At 52.1% G+C, this 18378-nt stretch overlaps 1 protein-coding gene across 1 annotated transcript in view; it reads left to right on the plus strand.

The window, feature by feature from the left end:
• Tm7sf3 (transmembrane 7 superfamily member 3) overlaps positions 1 to 16652 on the plus strand; it is a 29207-nt gene extending 12555 nt beyond the window's left edge. Inside the window, exons 4-12 of the mRNA XM_055605642.1 lie at positions 590 to 710; positions 2298 to 2469; positions 3346 to 3526; positions 6382 to 6468; positions 8127 to 8207; positions 9068 to 9220; positions 11655 to 11752; positions 13015 to 13177; positions 14924 to 16652. Coding sequence (XP_055461617.1) covers positions 590 to 710; positions 2298 to 2469; positions 3346 to 3526; positions 6382 to 6468; positions 8127 to 8207; positions 9068 to 9220; positions 11655 to 11752; positions 13015 to 13177; positions 14924 to 15186 — 1319 coding nt within the window. The 3' untranslated portion in view covers positions 15187 to 16652. The remainder of the gene's footprint in view (positions 1 to 589; positions 711 to 2297; positions 2470 to 3345; positions 3527 to 6381; positions 6469 to 8126; positions 8208 to 9067; positions 9221 to 11654; positions 11753 to 13014; positions 13178 to 14923) is intronic.
• Positions 16653 to 18378: the final 1726 nt, after the last annotated feature.

Consider the following 18378-nt stretch of genomic DNA (forward strand, 5'->3'; position numbering starts at 1 on the left):
TACTAAAGCCAAGGCCTCGTGGCGTGAAGGGTGAGGTTGGGTAGACAGCTGCTACTAAAGCCAAGGCCGCTCGTGAGAGTGCAGACACCTGGGGGACACAGTTGTTCCGTAGGGTCACGGGCACCTGGGTGACCGCTGGGGAGATGCTAGGAGGACACAGGAATGCCTGGAATTTCTGCCTGAGCCAGGAGTGGTGAAGAGGAAATTCCAGAAAAGCGCAAAGGACTAACAAGCAGGGTCTGACTGAAGGAGCAGTGGCAAGTCGGGGTGTCCTTCAGTGGGAGCACTTCAGACAGCGTCGGGGTGAGGCGGCTTAGAGTGAGGGCTGAGTGAGGGCGCAGACAGCCAGGCTGTGGGGAGTAGAGCTGGGAGCAGCTCAGGGCTGAAGTGCACACAGCCAGCCCTGGATTTGAAAGAGACAGTTTGAGGGGAAAGGGAGTGAGAACTGTGCACTTCCACCCGCGTGATGATGCCACAGAAATGCGGCCTTCTGTGCCCACTTGCCGATATGAGGAGGCCCTAGTGAAGGGCGTGTCTCCTGGATGAGGTGAGGCTTCCTGGGTTACTAATCCCACAGTTTTTCGTCCAGATCCCATTCCTGGAGGCTGTAATTTGGAGTTCGAGCTAGATGTCGATCCCAACATTTACTTGGACTATAATTTTTTTGAAACAACTGTCAAGTTTGCACCGGCAAACCTAGGCTATGCAAGGTAAGGCTCCCCGCCAAAACTGCTCCTCAGGCCTCGAGACTGCCTCACACTTCCACAGGAAGGCCACATTGCTTCTGATTTGGGTGATTGGCACAGTGTGCGAGCTGTCGTTTATAGTGAGTCCTCTTCTCAGTCCGTTTGAAGTCTTTCTTTGAAGAGATGGGTGTGATGTGAGCCTGCTGACGCCTGGAAGGGCATTTTCGTTTTCTGGTGTTAGAGGGCGGTCTTTGTTAAGTGTGTGTGTGCGCGTGTGTACTGCACACGGGTACGGGTTCCTGTAAAGTTCAGCAGTGCCAAATGCCCAGAGCTGCAGCTACGAGGCTGGGAGCTGCCTGCTGTGGGTGCCAGGACTGGACGCAACCCTGTGTAAGAGAAGATTGTGTACCTAACCACTGAGCTGTCCTCCCAGGCGTCCACAGTTTTCTCAAAGCATTCACGTAGAAGGCACCATAGCCCTAAATTCTTATGCCTGAAGAGGATTTACATTTTCAAAACTCTGCCTCAACTCTCTACTTTCACGGCCACCATCGACCGAGAACTCTGCCCATGCACTGAAGTGCTGCCGCCGCCTGCTCTTTGTTATTTAAGCTTAATGCTTTTCTGAAGAAGCAGTTGTTTTTATTTACAGAGAGGTTTTCTGAGGCCTTTGAAGCTAAACCCCTCTTCTGGGCTCTACACACACACACTCACACACACAGGCACACACTTACAGGCCCATTTACACACAGTTTAAAATAAGAGCAGAAATTTTAAACTACATGACAGTGTCAAAGAGCAGCGATGTCGTCGTTGTGGGCCTGACTCGCGTCAGAATCTGATTTTTCTTTTAACCACATGGACCTCTGTGTGTGTGGACTGTTACCTAGCGCTGCTGTCGGAAAGAGGAAAGAGTAGGCTGAACAGCCCCCGTCTGAGCTGTCGGGGCCAGAAGTGTTTGACATTCGCATAGACCTTAATGGTTGAACAGCCCTAGTCTGAAAACCCCAAATACCATCGAATCTGAAACTACCATAGCGGGGGCCGGGGAGTTTCAGGTTTTGGGTTAAGGATACTCGCTGCCCTGCAGAGCGCACGGGATGAACATTAGGAATCTACTTGCTCATTTATAGGCATTTATTGATCTTACGTGTGTTCCGTTGTTTGGAGGGTTCTGGGCAGACCAGGCTGGCCTGGAACGTGCATGTACCTTCTTCTGCCTCCCGAGTTCTAGGACTGCAGCCAGTGCCATGTGCAAGTGTTCTCTCCTGGCTTCAGGGGGCAGCGGGGCCTGGGAGGGCCTCCTGCTGGCCGCTGACATCCTGTGAGAAGGGAGAGTGCCTGGGAGCTGCCTGGGCGCCAGTGTCACCCAGGAGGCCCCATGACCTCACCATCCCACCAAGCCGGCCAGTGCCACCCAGGAGGCCCCCATGGCCTCACCATCCCACCAAGCCGGCAGGGCCTCCCGTGTGAAATCCAGCCAGAGCCATGGCCCCTCGGCTCTGAGGCTGCAGGGCGGGCACGCGCCTGCAGACCTTCTGAGGCAGAGCGCTGGCTCCTTCCCTGGGTGAGCATTGGCCACAGCACACCCACGCTCAGCTCCGCTTTCAGGGCCGCAGCGCCGCCGCTATGTGATGTGGGCACGGGCCAGGAGTCGAGGTGGAGGCTGCGCTATGACGTCTACCAGTACTTCCTTCCTGAGGGTGACCTCACGGAGGCCTCGCTGCTGCAGCATCTTCAGAGGATGGCCCAGGTGTCCCACGTGAAGGCCAGTGCGGCCAAGGTGAGTGAGCCCGTCTTAGCCTGTGTAGCCCAGTCAGTACCCTGGATTAGCCATAGCTCTGTCTGTGACCTCATCACCCTGGGTAGGAAGTAGGTGATAGTTTTCTGTACACCTGGGCAGCTTAGGTCAGAACTTCTGGCAAGTGTGAACTGAGAAACTGCTGAAGGGTGTGTATATTGGTATTAATATTGTAATATATTTTTTTAGTTCTTTGAGGATTTCACACATGACTGCAGTGTATTCTCATCATATTTACTCCCAATCCCTCTTCTGACTCCTCCCAGATCCAGCTCTCCAAACTCCCTCCTGACTTCCTGTTGTTTTGGGGTCTGACTTGTGCTGCCCCTGTACCTGTGGGTAAGAGCGTTGGCAGAGCATGGCCAACCCTCCAGGGCTGCACTTTTTTTTTATTTTAAATATTTATTATGTATACAGTGTTCTGCCAGCACGTGTGCCAGCAGGCCAGGAGAAGGCATCAGATCTCACTGTAGAAGGTCGTGAGCCACCATGTGGTGCTGGGAATCCAACTCGGGACCTTAGGAAGAGCGGCCAGTGCTCTCAATCTCTGAGCGGTCTCTCCAGCCCCAGGGCCACACTCTTAAAGAACGTGACTCAGTTCCCAGTACCCACTTCAGGTGGCTCCAGGAGATCTGACGCCCTCGTGTGGACTCCCAGGGTACCCACACTCACAAGTGCACATTCACACATACACACACACTAAAATTAAAGTCTTTTTATTTAAAGAAGGAACTGAGTGTCCTCCCCCAGAGCCCCCAGCAGCCTAGCTCCTGGGGGTTCTACACTGTTGACAGGCCTTGTCAGGTGACTGCAGCTTTGAAAAAGCCACGAACGCACCTCTGTTATGTTCCACTTTAGGTGGTCACCCTAACAGCCGACGATAAGACAGCTGTGTCCTTCTCTTCCCTCCCTGGACAAGGAGTCATTTATAATGTCATCGTCTGGGACCCGGCCTTCAATACGTCAGCTGCCTACGTGCCCGCACACACGTATGCCTGCAGCTTTGAGTCAGCAGATGGCGGTAGCTGCGCTTCTCCTGGTGAGTGTGTGGGCTTGAGCCTGGACGAACTCTTCCGTGGCTTTGCAGGTCTCTTTGCACTAGTGAAGAGCGTAAGATTGTTCAAAAGTGCTTTGTGTAGCTCTTATCCATTCACTCAGCCTTTGTGGGACCCCACATGAGGGCTGAAGGGACGCCTCACTAGTTAAGAGAACTTGTTGCAAAGGACCAGGCTCAGTTCCAGCACCCATGGGGCAGGTTACAGCTGTCCACAACTCCAGTTCTTGGGATCCGATGCCCTCTGCTACCCTCCAAGGACACCGGGCGTGCAAATGGTGCACAGACACACATGCAGGCAAAACACCAGCACACACCTAATGAAATAAATCACTCTGAAAAAAGATGCCGTGTCACTGCACTCTGTTCAGGGCGACAGAGCGCCTGCGTGCACAGAGCTAGAGCGCTGAAACTGAGCAAAAGCCAGAGCAGCGGGAGTGCTGGCTGGTGGTGGCCGTCTCCCCCCCACAGCACATCCCTGTGTAAGAGGGAGGTACCATTTGGGAAACTAGTGGGAACCAGGCAGAAAAACAGCAGGAAGGGGAGCAGTCACAGGCGTGAGAGAAGTCGGAGGACAGGGATCGTGAGCCCAGGGCGCGGCCTCGTGGTCGGATGGGCTCCACTTAGAAAGCACCGGCAGGGCTTGACTGGAGGGCATCCCGGGCTGAGACTGGGATGGGGTCATGGGACGCCCACATGGGTCAGGAGACTCCAGGAGTGAGAGGAGGTGAGGCGCGCACGTGTACACAGCTCACACACACTCTCTGCTCAACACTTCATTTTGAAACAGTGTCACAGTGGAGATGCAAAAATCATGTAAGGCTGTGCACGCGCCTCACTTTCTTCTCTCACTGTTAGTTGCTGTACAATGCTGTTCACTTCTCATCCTTTTTTCTGCACGTGCACAGAGGGCCCAGGAGAGGGTGTCAGGACCTGGTTAATTAGGTCACACAAAGAATGTCACCTGACTCAAACATGGCCACCCATGCTCAAGACCTGAGAGTCAGAGACTGAGACAGACAGACTTACTCTGTAGTTGAGGATGACCTTTGACCTGGTCCTCCTTCCTTGACCTCCCAAATGCTGGGGTTACAGGCGTCTGTCACCGCACATGGCTTAGGCTTTTAAGGAAGCTTCATTTGCGTAAATCGTCCCTTTCCCTTCTGTCTGGCTCTGAGGTAAAGCGGTCCTCTCCCACTTGAAGGAACACTGGGGACCTCTCTGTATAGTCTTGATTAGGTCGGGCAGTCCATTCTGTTGATCTTGCTACTTACTCCCAATGTGTGTGTTGTGTGTGTTTGTGGTTGTGGTTTGAAGGAGAATGGCTTGGTCTCTGGTCAGTGGAACTTTTGGCAAGGATGGGGAGGTGTGGCCTTGTTGAATGAGGTGTGTCATGGGCTGGGTGTTGAGGTTTTAAAAGCCCACGCCAAATCCGGTCTTACTCTACCTCCAACTTGCAGATAAGACGTAAGCTCTCGGCTCCAGGGCTGCCGTACCAGCTAGCTCTTTGCAGACCCAGCTTTTACCTGAAGGGAAGCCAGGCAGCACACCCCATCCAGCTGCCTGTGTTTGGAGGTGGCCGCCCACGCGCTGAAGCAGACTGTACTTCTATCTTCCGCTCCATCGTTCTCGAAGTCTGGTTCTCAGAAATCATGTTCTGTGGCCTCTGCTCTTACACCTTTCGAGTGTTTAAGTGTGTGTGGCTGTGCTTTCTCCATGTGGGCACTTGTCAGCATTGGGTACATTGGAATCTGTGGCCGACAGATTGGGATTTGGACAGAGTGTGTAGGTGTTTTGCATCTGTTCTTATTCAAGGGCTGTTTCCTTATGTTCGTTTTGAAGGGTTACCAAAGAAGGAATAATTCTTCCCTTTCCCTTCTCTCTGGCTCTGTGGTGGTGGTGATCTCCTCTCTGACTTCAAGGAACAATGGGAACTGTTTTTAACGTTCGTGTGCACGTGCATTTGCGCCTCTGTGTGTTTGGTGGTAGTTTGAATAACAGTGGCAAATTCCAAGGTGAATTTGGTGAGAAGGGTTTTCTCTTGATAAAAGGTACCTTTTTAAACAATAGACTGATTTATTTACTTTTATGTGAATGGATGTTTTGTGTGTGTAGCCTGTGCTCTTGAGTGCAGTGTCAGCAGAGCCAGCAGAGCCAGCAGAGGGCACTGGATCCCGAGGATCCGGAGTTTACAGATGGTTGGGAGCCCCCATGTGGGTGCTAGGACCTGTACCCTCCATAAAAGCGATGAGTGTTCTCACCCACTGGCGATATCTCCAGCCCCTATTGTTGGGTCTTTTGAGACACGGCTCACTCTTCAGGTCTGGCTGGGTTAGAACTGACTGTGTCACACAGCTGGCCTTGACTATGCAGCCATCCTCCTGCCTCAGCCTGCTGGGGCTGGGATGGCAGGTGTGAGTCACCACAGAGGGCCGAGGCAGGGTGTAGATGAGATCTGTGTTTAGCTCACATGCCTCATGAATTTCCTTTGACCGACTCGCCCCCTTTCCCCTTGCAGTGTATTTGGTGAAGAAGCAGACTTGTTTTAGGCACACGCCCCGCCGTGCCCTTCCTAAGAACTGCCCTGGGTAGCGTGGTAGCCTCCGTCAGGGGCCAGGGGCCTGCGGGGCCTGGCGCTCCTTGTTATGAGGAGCGGCCATCGGCAGTCGCTGCCCGCATGGGTGAGCTCGGCGGGGCTCAGGATCTTACAGCAGGGCTGAGGGTCTTTCTGAGAGCAAGGAGCGCCTGTGTAGGAGATGACCTTCCACACTCCCCTGCTTTGCTTATTCGTTAACATGGATGCCTTTGTCCACTAATTTTGTTCATTTTGTTCTTTTAAGGAAGAATATCTACCAAAGTGTTCTCCACTCTGTTTGCCCTGCTCGGGCTCTTCGTTTGTTTCTTTGGACATAGATTCTGGAAAACAGGTACGTCTTCCCATGCAGCCTCACTCTGCACCTCGCCATGTGCCCTGCTGCCGGGGCCTGTGAGGGCGCCTCCCCGCTGTTCACGGATGGGTTTGTGGGCATGAGTCTACCCAGCTGCTCTGCAGTTCTGTGTTCCCAGTCTCAGCAGCAGAGGGCAGCTTCCCATTTGGAGGGGCACGAGCTTGGGTTGTATGGCAGAGCTCAGACTGTTCTGTCTGCTCGCTAACTGGAGGTCTCGGAGATCAGAGCTGAAGGCCACTGAAAAACTGGTGTGGAGGCCGCAGTCGACTTGATTTGGTAGAAGCCAGGCTGGCGCTGCGTTGAGCAGAGGCCCCGAATCTGTTCGGTGCGAAGCGCTTTAGCTGCAGGAGGGGCACGATGCCTACCATTGCTCCACTATCAGGACTGCCTCCATGGAGTGTTTTCATTTACACACATCCATATGGAGTCAGCCAGTTGTGAGGCTGAGCACTGACCAGGGCCGGTAGTCCCCAGCAGTACAGCCTCAGAGCCTGCTCTGACAGGGTTTGGAGTTGCAACTTCTTTCATGTCAGAATGATCTTTTTCTTGCTCGGTTGATAAGAGAGAATTGTGGGAAGAGTTGCTCCTCTGTGGCAGTGATTGCAGACTGAGGTGTAATTGCTGTCCTGTGGGAAGTTCCCAAGCTGATGCCATGCTGAGGTACAGTGTTCAGCAACTGCTGGGGAGAGCCTGAGAAAGGGACGGAGCTGCATCCTCTGCTGAAGATTAGATTGACTTGTGGGAAACAAAGTTATCTGTACGCTCAGGATGAAGAGAATATGAAAGTCACATTTTACTTTCTCCTTACCTTTCAGTTTTGTTGTGTTTATCTGACCTTTCTATTCAGTGTGTCCTTTCAGATTAGGCACGAGTGTTTCATGTTAGAAAACAGAGGCCTGGGGACAGCGGGAGTGCTCGGCCAGTGTATGCAAAGGGAAAACAAAGGGCTGGGGAGACAGCTGTGTGTGAGGACCTGAGTTCAAACCCCAGGACCCGAGTGTGGTAGTGCGCAGTGGCGGTGGAGCGTGGTAGCGCGTGTCTGTGAGGCCAGGTGGGATATGGAGAAAGGAGGACACCAGCAGCTCTGGGGCCAGCTAACTGGGCAGGCAAATGAGCAGCAGAGCAGAAGCCTGCGGGTCAACCGTGCTGCGAAGGGTGAAAGCTGAGGACCAACGCCTGCTTGTCTCTGGCCTCACAAGCACACCCCATTAAAAAAAACAGAGGCACGTTATGGTGGCTTGTGCCTGTAATTCCCGACTCTGGAAAGCTGAGGCAGAAGGGTCATGAGCCTGGGGCTAGCCTGGGCTATGTGAAGGAGACCCCTTTTCTAAGAACATGAAGAAAAAAGTGTAGTAAATGAACTGTGAACCTAGCAAGGAACCATTTAATTATGTAACACGCACAGCACAGGCAACTGCAGCCAGGGTCTATTGCGGCAGCCTCGTACAGCATCCTTCACTTAACTGTGAGCGACTTTACCCCTGACCGCTAAAGTTTCCTGCCCTTTAAATAACCTTTCTTCTGTGAACAGTCATGGTGTGTGAGTGCTAGGTGCTAGACGCCTCTGTTTTGTAGTGAAGGTACCTGAGGTGGGTTTTCATTCGTTTCCTGTTTTCTGATCATTTGTTTCCTCCTAGAATTATTCTTTGTCGGCTTCATCTTCCTGGGATTCTTCTTTTACATCCTGATCACAAGGCTGACATTCCTTAAGTACGACGGTGAGTGTAGGTGACAGTTTAGCTGGATACGCAGACTGGAAGCTGCTGGGTCCGAACCCGCCCTGTTTGCCGCTCTTTAATCTGTGCTGGGTGTCCTCATGTGTACCACTCGTGGTGGGTGGCCTGGAGCTCTGCTCCACCTCCTCCTCAACTGGGCTGGCTCTCTGGGCACAACAGAGAGATAGGGCTACAGCACATGCCTGAAATCCCAGCACTCAGGAAGCTGAGGCAGGAGGATTACATGTCTGAGAGTAGTCTGTAATACATAGTAAAACCTTGTCCCCAGAACCAAAATCAAAACAAGAGTCCAGAGTGGCTCAGCAGTAAAGCACTTGCCTGGTAGTAGAGCCCAGGAACACAGAACAGACAAACCTAGGTAGAGTGGTGTATGCCTGTTACTCCAGATGCGTGAGTCCAAGGCCGAAGGCCAGCCTGGGCTACAGAGTAAGACAGCGCCTCAAAACAGCCCACAGTCCCACCCCAGTGGTTGGGAACCTCAAACACTGTCCTCTCCCCAACTTCATTTAGTTCTTGAGGCAGGGTCTCTGTAGCTCAGGCTGGCCTGGAACTCACTTCGTAGCAAAGGGTGACCTTGAACCTTTGGTCCTTCCTGATTAATTTAGTGCTGGGGGTGGAACCCAGAGCTTCATGCTAGGCAAACACTTTACCAGGTGAACCATATCCTGAGCCTCACCCATCACAGCCCTGGCACGTTTAACAGATGGGTCGCCTTTGCTTTCCGGGTCCCACCTTCCTGACACAGCTGTCTGTCCCAGCCCCGGGGCGGCGTGTCTTCCGGACATGCAGGTGGAAGCTGCGGTGAAGCCCGGACTCATTTCTCTGTCATCTCCCTTGTGCAGTTCGCCTGGTCCTCACAGCCGTAGCTGGCAGCATCGGTGGGATCCTCCTGGTGGCCACCTGGTGGCGATTTGGGACCGTCACGCTCTGTATGCTGTGCGTGGGCCTCATGCTGGGTTTCCTCGTCTCCTCCGCTGTTCTCTTCACTCCTCTGGGTAGGAATGTGGCTCTCATGCTGTGGGGGGGGGGCGGGGGGCTTTATTTGGGCTTCTGAAACTGTCAGGGAACCTGGAGTGTGGCCTACCCTGCCTTCTGAAGAGTCATGACAGTTGCAGAACCAGCCTGACACTAAAGAATGGGCCAGCTCACACTGAGCCTCCCTTTCTCAGAGCACCCTCCTAGGGCATCATAGGAAGTCCTCAGGGGCAGCTTTCTGTGGGCTTCTGTCACTGTTAAGGTAGGTGCTGGGGCTCTTGGGCACAGCGGAGGCTTATTTTTATTTTTAAATTTTACTTTAACCCTTATTTTAATACAACGTCTAAGTGTGCAGTCCAGGCTGGCTTCACTCACGGCAATCCTTTTGTTTCAGTTTTGAGTCCTGGGATTTTGGGTGTGAGCCACTGTGCCCAGCAGTTACTCTTTAAGCATTTTAAACCTGTGGAATCTAACTCAAGTCATAAGGAGGCCTCAGTGTGCTCACAGATGAACAAGCGCTGCTCTGCCGGGCGCTGGGCTGGGGAAGCTGGTGCTAGGTCCAGTCTTCTCTTGACCGTCTACCTCCACGCTCACCCTCACCATCTCTGACCACCGGGGTTTCTCAGGCAGCCCCTGGACTCGCTTAGGCAGGCTTTGCAGGCCTACTTCTGTGTTGAAGTGCTTCTTCCGTTACTTACAGAAATCTAATTGGAGGCAGCTCAACAGTTAGGAGCACTGGCTGCTCTCGAGGGGGGGACCCAGGTTTGGTTCCCAGTCACCTCGTGGCGGCTCATACTGTCTATAAGTCCAGCGCCAGGGACCTCGCCCCTCTTGTGACTTCAGTGGGCGCCAGGTTTGGGCGTGGTACATACATGTAGCCAAAGCCTTCACACACATAAATTAAGTGGATCAGTGAAAAGGAAAAGCAGCCGCTTAGCTTGTAAGCTAACATTCGTGGCAGTTGTGATGTTTCATTTCCAGGTTATTGTAGAAGGAAAGACACTCAGAGCTGGCTCAGTAGACTGCTTTTTTCGAACATTTTCAGTCCTTCATGGGAATGTGGACGTGGCTGGCAGTGTCAGGTTGCTGTCCCTGAGCCTGTCAGCTCTTGGGGATACAGAATGTAACTATAGAATGTGAATTCCTTTGTCCGTGACTCTCTGAAGGTTTTTTTGGGTCTTGAGAAATGATGCCTGTGTGCCTGGCGCACATTGTTCAGACTGTGGGAAACCTCTGGCCAAGCTGATTCCTACCAGCCCCTCATTCTTTCATTCTTTCTCTGAGGACTGAACCCAGGGCCTTGCACATGCTAGGCTGTGAGCTATATCCCTCACAGCCTATTCTTTCGTTCTGTCTCTGAGGACTGAACCCAGGGCCTTGCACATGCTAGGCTGTGAGCTATATCCCTCGTCTGATGAAAATGATTAGTGAGTAAGTGACATGTTCCTGTGTGGAGATAAGGTGCTGGTCCTTGTCTGCTGTGGGGAACAAAGTGATTGCTCTCTGCAAGCTGTGTTCTTCATGAGCCTCTAGCTGCGGCCCGTCCTCGGCCACCCAAGAGTTTTAAGAAGCTGCACGTGGTGATGGCAAAGGAGTCACACCTCCGGTGCCATCTGCCCAGCAGACAGGCGTGACTAGGGGTCCCAGGTCTGAACCTCTCTCCAGGGTGCATGGGTGGGTGCGGAGACGGAGGTGCACAGACCAAGATGGCCTCAGGTTCAGGGAGGCTCGTGCCCCTGCCTCCTGAGTGCACCACCACACCCGCCTCGGCCTCCCTAGTGTCTGGGAGTACCGGCTTCTGCACCTCACACAGCTGGTTTATAAAGAAGACCTCAAGTGGCTTGGGTCCCCCGCATGTGTCGCCCACAGGGTTGTGTCGCAGAAAGTGTATGAAGCCCATAAGCTTGCTCTGCTCTGCTGCCCTTCGTGGCAGGAGTTAGGTTCGAGGTTCAAATCTGTCCATATAGAGCTCACTGCTTAACTCTGACTATGGTCTGTGGGAGCGCCCCATTGATGAAAGTTCAGAGTCGGAGGGGCGGCCGGGGACCTCCACAAAGGATAATCCAGTCTTCCCACGTTGAGGGTAGGAATCAGACAGAGCCACAGAGCTGACAACAGAGAGCACACCCTTAAAAGGGATTATGTCGAGGGTCGTGGTTACACATTTGTAGTTCCAGCAGAGGCGGGAGGATCTCAGTTTGAGGCCAGCCTGGTCTACACAGTGAGTTCCCGGACAGCCAGGGCTGCACAGAGCAACGTCAAGCAAGCAAGCAAGCAAGCATAAGCAGGGTGTGTGTGGATTACCCCGACCACTAACTGAGAACCGGGGTGCAGCTGCCTACGCACCCCCAGACTGTCACTTTAAGCCTGGTGAGGGTCTCGTGTCTGGACGGCAGGCTAGCAAGGTTTAACCTGTGATCATCTGGTCGAGTCTTGATTCCTCTGCTTTTCCAGGAAACCTGACTGTTTTCCGTGACGACAGCGTGTTCTGGGTGACGTTCTCCTGCATAGCCCTGCTCATCCCGGTTGTCTTCATGGGATGCCTCAGAATAGTGAGTGCCCTGGGACACCTGGCTCCTCGCTAGCATGTCCTTCCAGCCTTTCTGTGTGTGTCAGTCACCAGGGAGGGCTCCGTGGTCACCTGGGCTGAGGAAGGTCCATGATTATCAAGTGTTTGCCCCTGTTTTTCTTCCAAGTTCTTACCTAGGGGTCCCAGGTCAGGTCTGCTTTCTCCAGCGATGAAAGCAAGTTTTATTGGAAGTACATGCATCTCCCCCCCCACACTCCAGTGTGACTGTCTCAGTCCTGAGAGCTGGGACTTCCGGCCTGTTCATGATGGCTTGGGGTAGGCACCCTCCCCTGATTTTGGACTGATGGACTTAAAGAAAGGGGAGCAGAGAGGCCTATAGCATCAGTTATGCGTGCTCTGGCCCAGCCTTTAACCCAGGGTGTGTGTGGATTACCCAGCCTGGATGGGTCAGTCGGAAGGGGCCTGCCGAGGGCGAAACAGCTGTGGCCTGGTAGAACGGAAACTATGCCATCTTCATTGTCGGTGGCCCTGCCTGCCGGGGACATGTCCAGGCCCCGGTCCCTTGGGGTGTCCCCACAGTGGGAGCAGGGCAAGCCGCCTCCCTCTCCCACATCCACCTGAAGGGGCTTTAGCGTTAGCCACCTCTGAAGAAGGTTTCTGTGCCTAAGAGTTTATTGTGGAGGGGAGGGAAGATTATTTTCTCCATTCTCGTGTGCCCTGCAGTGGCAGGGCCACAGTCTAAGGGGACACTGCCAGGCAATTCTGCCGTGGTTCAGGCAGCAAAGTGTTCTACACAGCCCCAGAGGGCTGTCCACCACATAGCAGGGTCTCATGGAATTGGTTCCATGTATTGAACGTTTTTAAAAGGTTCATTTGTTCTATTTTATGAGTGTTTTGCCTGCATGTACCTAGCGCATGCCTGGTATCCACAGAGGCCAGAAGAGGGTGTCAGAGGTAAGGATGGTGCTGAGCAAACATCTGGGCGCTGGTCCCTGTAAGAGCAGCAAGTGCTCGGAACCAGTGAGCCACCCTATTTTGATAGTCCGAAGAGTGTGGCAAGAACAGGGGTAGGAATCAGGAGACCCTGGGGGACAGGATGGCGTATGATAGAAGCACGCTGAGTGAGTGCCCAGAGAATGAAAAAGAACCAGTAATGGGTATGGACAGTTGTTTGCCCTCTTCCTCCACTAGCCCTCGTCAGTGCTAAGACCTTTCCATGACTGTCGTGAGAGCCGGTGGCTGGTCTGGTTCTGGGGTCACACCTGTCACCCTGCTCTTGCACAGCTGAACATCCTGGCCTGTGGAGTCGTGGGCGCCTACTCTGTGGTGTTGTCTGTTGGCAGTTATGTGTCCACGAGCCTGTCCTACATCACTCTGAACGTCCTCAGGAGGGCTCTTGACGTGGACTTCCGAGGGGCCGTCATCAGAGCGCCTTTCCAGACCAACGGTAAGCCGCTAGAGTCAAAACTAGAGTGAGCCAGTGAGCAAAGGGCGCAGATGGGAGGTGCCGGCACTCGCCCTGCTGAACGTCTATGTGAGCCTTGTTGGCTGGCTTTCCCATCCATCCTCAGACAGGCACACTGTCCGACAGCCCCGGGTGGGCGGCTGACAGCTGAGAATGGCACCCGATTTGATTTAAAGTGTATTCTTTCGTTTCCTGGCTTTAATGAAGATGTTGTTTATTTTCAGCCAGTGATCATGTTTCCTTAATTCTGTTCATTACTTTCTATCTTAATTTGTCTCACTCTGTAGCCAAGGCTAGCCTCACACTAACAACAGTCCCCCTGTCTGTAGCCTCCCTAAGATGACAGGTGTGAACCCCCACACTTTTTAAAGGAAACATGTTACACGTTTACAGAGTTGTCAAAATGTGTTGATTTCAGAAAAGTTCAAAGACAGGTCAGGAAGGCATGTCTTAGAACTGAGACTTAGGAGCGGAACAGCTGTGACTGGGAAGGGTTTTCAGGACAAATGTTTGCCTGTCCTTAGAGACCACAATCCAGATTGACCCCTACGGGTGAGAGGCTGGCCAGAGAGCCTGTGCGGAGAGAATTTTCTCCCGGGGGTGTGGGCTCCAGGTAGTGTCTAAGATCTCACCCCTGAGGTTGAGCCCCCCAGAGTTCCCGTGCATGTCCTGGGCTTACAGAGCCTGGGGAAGGGGTTGTCTTCAAGGGCTTGGGTGACCCCCAGGCAGCCGCACTGAGAGGTCTACACACAGCACGGGCAGTGGCATTCCCACAGTGTCGCTGGAGGCTCAGAGGATTCTCGGCTGTTGTCCCGCCCCATCCTGTGGCCCCGTGTGTGAGCGTGTGGCCCCTGGGAGTCCACTGGCAAGAAGAGAGTAACTGTGGCACAGCGCACAGGGACGGCTGGAGCTCCGGGAGCTGCCCAGCTGACTTCACCGCCTGCTCCAACTACTTCAGAAGCAGCAGTGCGCTGCAGCCTCATGCCTGGCCTTGAAAGTGAGGGGACCCTGGAAAGGAAGGCATGGGCTTGGCCCGTGCAGGACCATGAAGGGCTGTGCCATTGCACATTAAATGTTCAACAGTTCAGAGCCTGCTGTGTTCGTACACAGCTACGCTCCTAGCACGTGGGAACCTGACGCAGGAGGATTGCCATGAATTTGAGGCCCACAAGGCTCACAGCCTAGGACAGGCTTGACTACAGAACCAAGAGTGCTGTCCTAAAAAATCAAAAAGAAAGAGTAAAGTGGGGAGGGGGGAAAAAGGAAAAAGGAACAAGGAAAGGAAAAGGAGAGGAGCCTGTGGCTGAGGAGGCGGTCCAGGGGTAAGGTGCTTGCAGCATCCTGAGGACATGAGTTCAGAGCCCCGAAACCTGTGTAAAAAGCCAAGCGTGACAGCGTGCGCCCGTGACTCAGTGAGTGGGGCTAGCTGGCTGGCTGTCAAGCGATCAGGGTCAATGGGAGGGGCAGTCCAGACAAAAAGATGGAGAGGAAGACACGTGCGGCCTGCTCTGGCCTCCACACACATGAACCTGCCTACACCACACCTACACAATTTAAAAAATAAAAATAAGAGGCTTGGTGGCTCGTGTCTATAATCTCGATATTCAGGAGGGCAAGGCAGGGGGATTGCCGTAAATTTGGGGCTAGTCTGGGCTGTAGCTTGAGACATATGCTCAAAAACAAAGCACCCACAACACAGCCCGGTGGGTGCCATCTTCTCTCCTCCAGACTTCGTCATCCTGGTGGCGTGGGGGATGCTGGCTGTCAGTGGAATCACACTGCAGATCCGGAGAGAGAGGGGGCAGCCGCCTTTCCCACCCCACCCCTACAAGCTGTGGAAGCAAGAGAGGGAGCGCAGAGTCACCAACATCCTGGACCCCAGCCACCACGTCCCGCCCCTGAGAGAGAGGCTCCAGGGCCGCATCACTCGCCTCAGAGAGCTCTTCCGGAAGGAGCAGCCGGCTGGAGAGCGGACGCCCCTGCTTCTGTAGAAGGCCACGAGTGTGGCCAGCGTGCCCCTGGACTTCTCCCCGCTGTCCGGTGCGGGGTCAGCTGGGCTCAGCGGGAGGCTGACGTACAGTGGTGGATCAGAGGACTCCAGGTGACGGTGAGAAAAATCACCGGAAAGTTGGCTGTGGACATTTTCCTCATTCTCTACAACCTCGAGAAATTTCCTTTTGGTTTGGAAAGAGATGATTGATGTGTTTTTATAAAACACACCAAAAAATGAAATCGTCAGTTCTCCTTCCAGCCCTGGTGTTTCTCTCGAAGTTTCTTGAGCAGCTCTGACCCTCACCCCTGGACAGGGAGGCAGGCAGCTTTGTGTACAGAGATTAGGAACTTGACCCTGGGCCCCTGAATGTCAAGACCGAGGGAAAAGTCACTTCCCCATTTCACTGAAAGGATCTCATACTTCAAATCAGGAACCCTTTCCATTTTTTTTCAATATTTAAACAATCTATTTTAAAAACTGTAGCAAACTACCCCAAAATCTATCCGCGTGGCTTCCCGATTGTTTTGCCTGTTAGTGCTTTAAGTGGTAATTTAAAGAACTAAATTATTTCTGTAATTGAAAACAGCTCAGTTTATTAAAGACAATAGAATTTCTGTAGGAATGAGCTACTTACAGCCAAAATAACTGTTTTTTGTTTGGGGTCCATTTAAAGCCGTGTTGACTGTTGACCTTTCTCTTGTGTCAGATGATGCCGGGACTGTATTTTGTCAGGGACCTGCTGGTTGCCGCCTTACTGTGCAGTGTCACTAACACCAGGAGGCCTCTTCCGTCCTAGCTCTGTGAGGCCGCTGTGTTAGCACCTGTGGCATGGCTGCTGCTGATCGCTCTGTGTGATCAAAGCCCAGTGCTCAGAGGGGCTCACTAGGCCGCTCCTTGGGTTCCCTATGGAGGGCCTCTCTCGCTCTGAGGCCCTGCTTCACAAGGTGCCCTGGGCTGCACACCTCCCTCCAAGCATCAGGCTGCGGCTGCTGAGCTGGTTCCCGACACGCGTTGAGTGACAGTGAAGCTGGCAGTGGTGTGCGTCTTCAGTGAGGTGACCGCTGCTTAGCAGATGCTTTCTAGTCTCTTCACGGTACAGCCAGCCATTACAAGTTCAGGTAGTGGGCAGTCCTCAGTTTGGGCTTTGAAAATGCTTTGAGTACAATGAAAAAAACTGTAAAACGAACCACTTTTGTTTCAGAAAGTTCTTACTCTGTTATTACAGTGTAGCTTCAGCAATGAACTTTTTTTTTTAATTACTGTATGGTCTCTGGTTTGTGTCACATGCTTGTATTTCAGCTGTTTGGTATGTTGGGAGAGACATTCTCTGTACTGTTGGGACACAGTGACAGCTGTAAAAGGCATAGTGTGTTTTCTTGGAGGGAGAATACAAATTATTTTTAAAATTTCATAAATTTTAATAATTCAATTTGGACAATTTTTGTAATAAATACCTACTTTGAAAAAAAACGCTTCAGTTCTTATGACGTCTCTAGGTTTATACAGGTCATATTTGTACTTAATCAAAATTATTTACTCCGGGGTGGGGTGTGTGGTATCACACTTTTATAATCCCAGCACTCTGGGAGGAGAGGCAGGCCTGGTGTACAGAGCTAGTCAAAGACAGCCAAGACCACATGGAGAAACCCTGTCTCAAAAAAAAACAAGAAAAATTAATCTGGAAAACAGTTTTTGCTCTAAAAACTCCACTTATGGTTATAGTTTACATATGTTTAAATGTATTTGTTTTTTGAGACTGGGTTTCATGTGGCCCAAGCCAGCCTTGAGCTTGCTATGCTGATAGTGAGCAAGGGCTCCGAGAGCAGCTCCCTGTGAGCACCCTGGGTCAGCAGGGGTCAGGTCCTGGATGCTGTGGTCTGATTAAGGTGTGGGGGTTTTCACTCACTCCTTCTTGGCCTTTTGTCTGGAGAGTGGACTTAACACAGTCCCTTCCTGGAGCAAGCTGGTATTTGAGAAACTTGGGATGACACTGAGCTTTTGGCCAGATTCCTGCTGGAATTTGAGCCTGGGAACTGATAAGATACCTCAAATTAAAGAGAGTCAAACCCTCTGCAGGGCCCTGGCTCCCAAGCAGCTTGTTTCTTCTCTCTGGTTGAACTCAGTTTCCATGCTTTCTTCCTACCTTTGCTCCCTAAGAATGGCCTGTGTTTCCGGGTTAGTAACTATGGTTACTAACAGTGTTAACGGCTGGTACTTGCCCAATGAGGGCTGCAGTTGTTTGAAAAAGTGAGCTGGCTGGTTTAGTTTGCTGAAATGGAAAAAGGAAGCAAGGGATGTCATTAAACAAAAGGCAGTGGAGAGTGGCCCAGGGGGAAAGGCCCTTGGCACTCAAGCCTGGAGACCTGGTCCTGAATATACAGCCGGCAGATTTGCTAACAGATTCAATGGGAAATATACAAGCAGCTATGGTCTAAGATGCCACGATGTTTGTGCCCTGCAGTTGCCCTTGCAAGGATGGAGAGCTGGGCTTTGGACAGTTTCAGTCTGAAATGTGTGTATGGTAATCACAGGACTAGTGTGGAGGTTATAAGCACTAAGCAGAAGCTGCAAGTCTGCGAGTCCCAGGGTTATCCAATGGGAGAAACCTCTGAAGAACAGGGGGAATCACAGCACCATCCAGGAACCAGGCATGTGTAGGCAGCACACACACAACAGAGCAGAGGGCTGAGGATGCAGCTTAGTGACAGAGCACGTGTAAACAAAATACATAGAGTTCTGGGTCCAAACCCCAGCATGGCCCTGCCCGGAACAAACAGGGTGCGCAAGTCTCAAAACAAAGTGCATTAAGAAATGTAAGCGGCTTCCAAATTAAACCTGAGACCGTCTCGGTTTTAGACACTTGTCTTTACTGACAAAATAGGCTCCTCTTCAGCACACTCTCAGAAGCTTAAAAGCTTGTTTGTTTGTTTTTTTGGGGGGAGGATGGAAAACTATTGCTAAAAACAAAGCAAACGTCTTAAAATATTCACAACCTTAATATTCCAGACGACAAAGGATAAATAATTTTTTATAAAAATAATTACTTCTCAAAGAATGTTTTACAACAGAGATACTCAAAGCACTGCCTGCCATCTCAGCATAGCCTTTCTTCTTCTTTCTCCAATTCTGGCCTGGAATAAAACTGCAGGAGAGGATGAATCACTACATTGAAGGAGACTCTCCAAAAACC

Source organism: Psammomys obesus, unplaced genomic scaffold, assembly GCF_907164565.1.
Source record: "Psammomys obesus unplaced genomic scaffold, mPsaObe1.curated_primary_1811, whole genome shotgun sequence".
NCBI classification, from domain to species: Eukaryota; Metazoa; Chordata; class Mammalia; order Rodentia; family Muridae; genus Psammomys; species Psammomys obesus.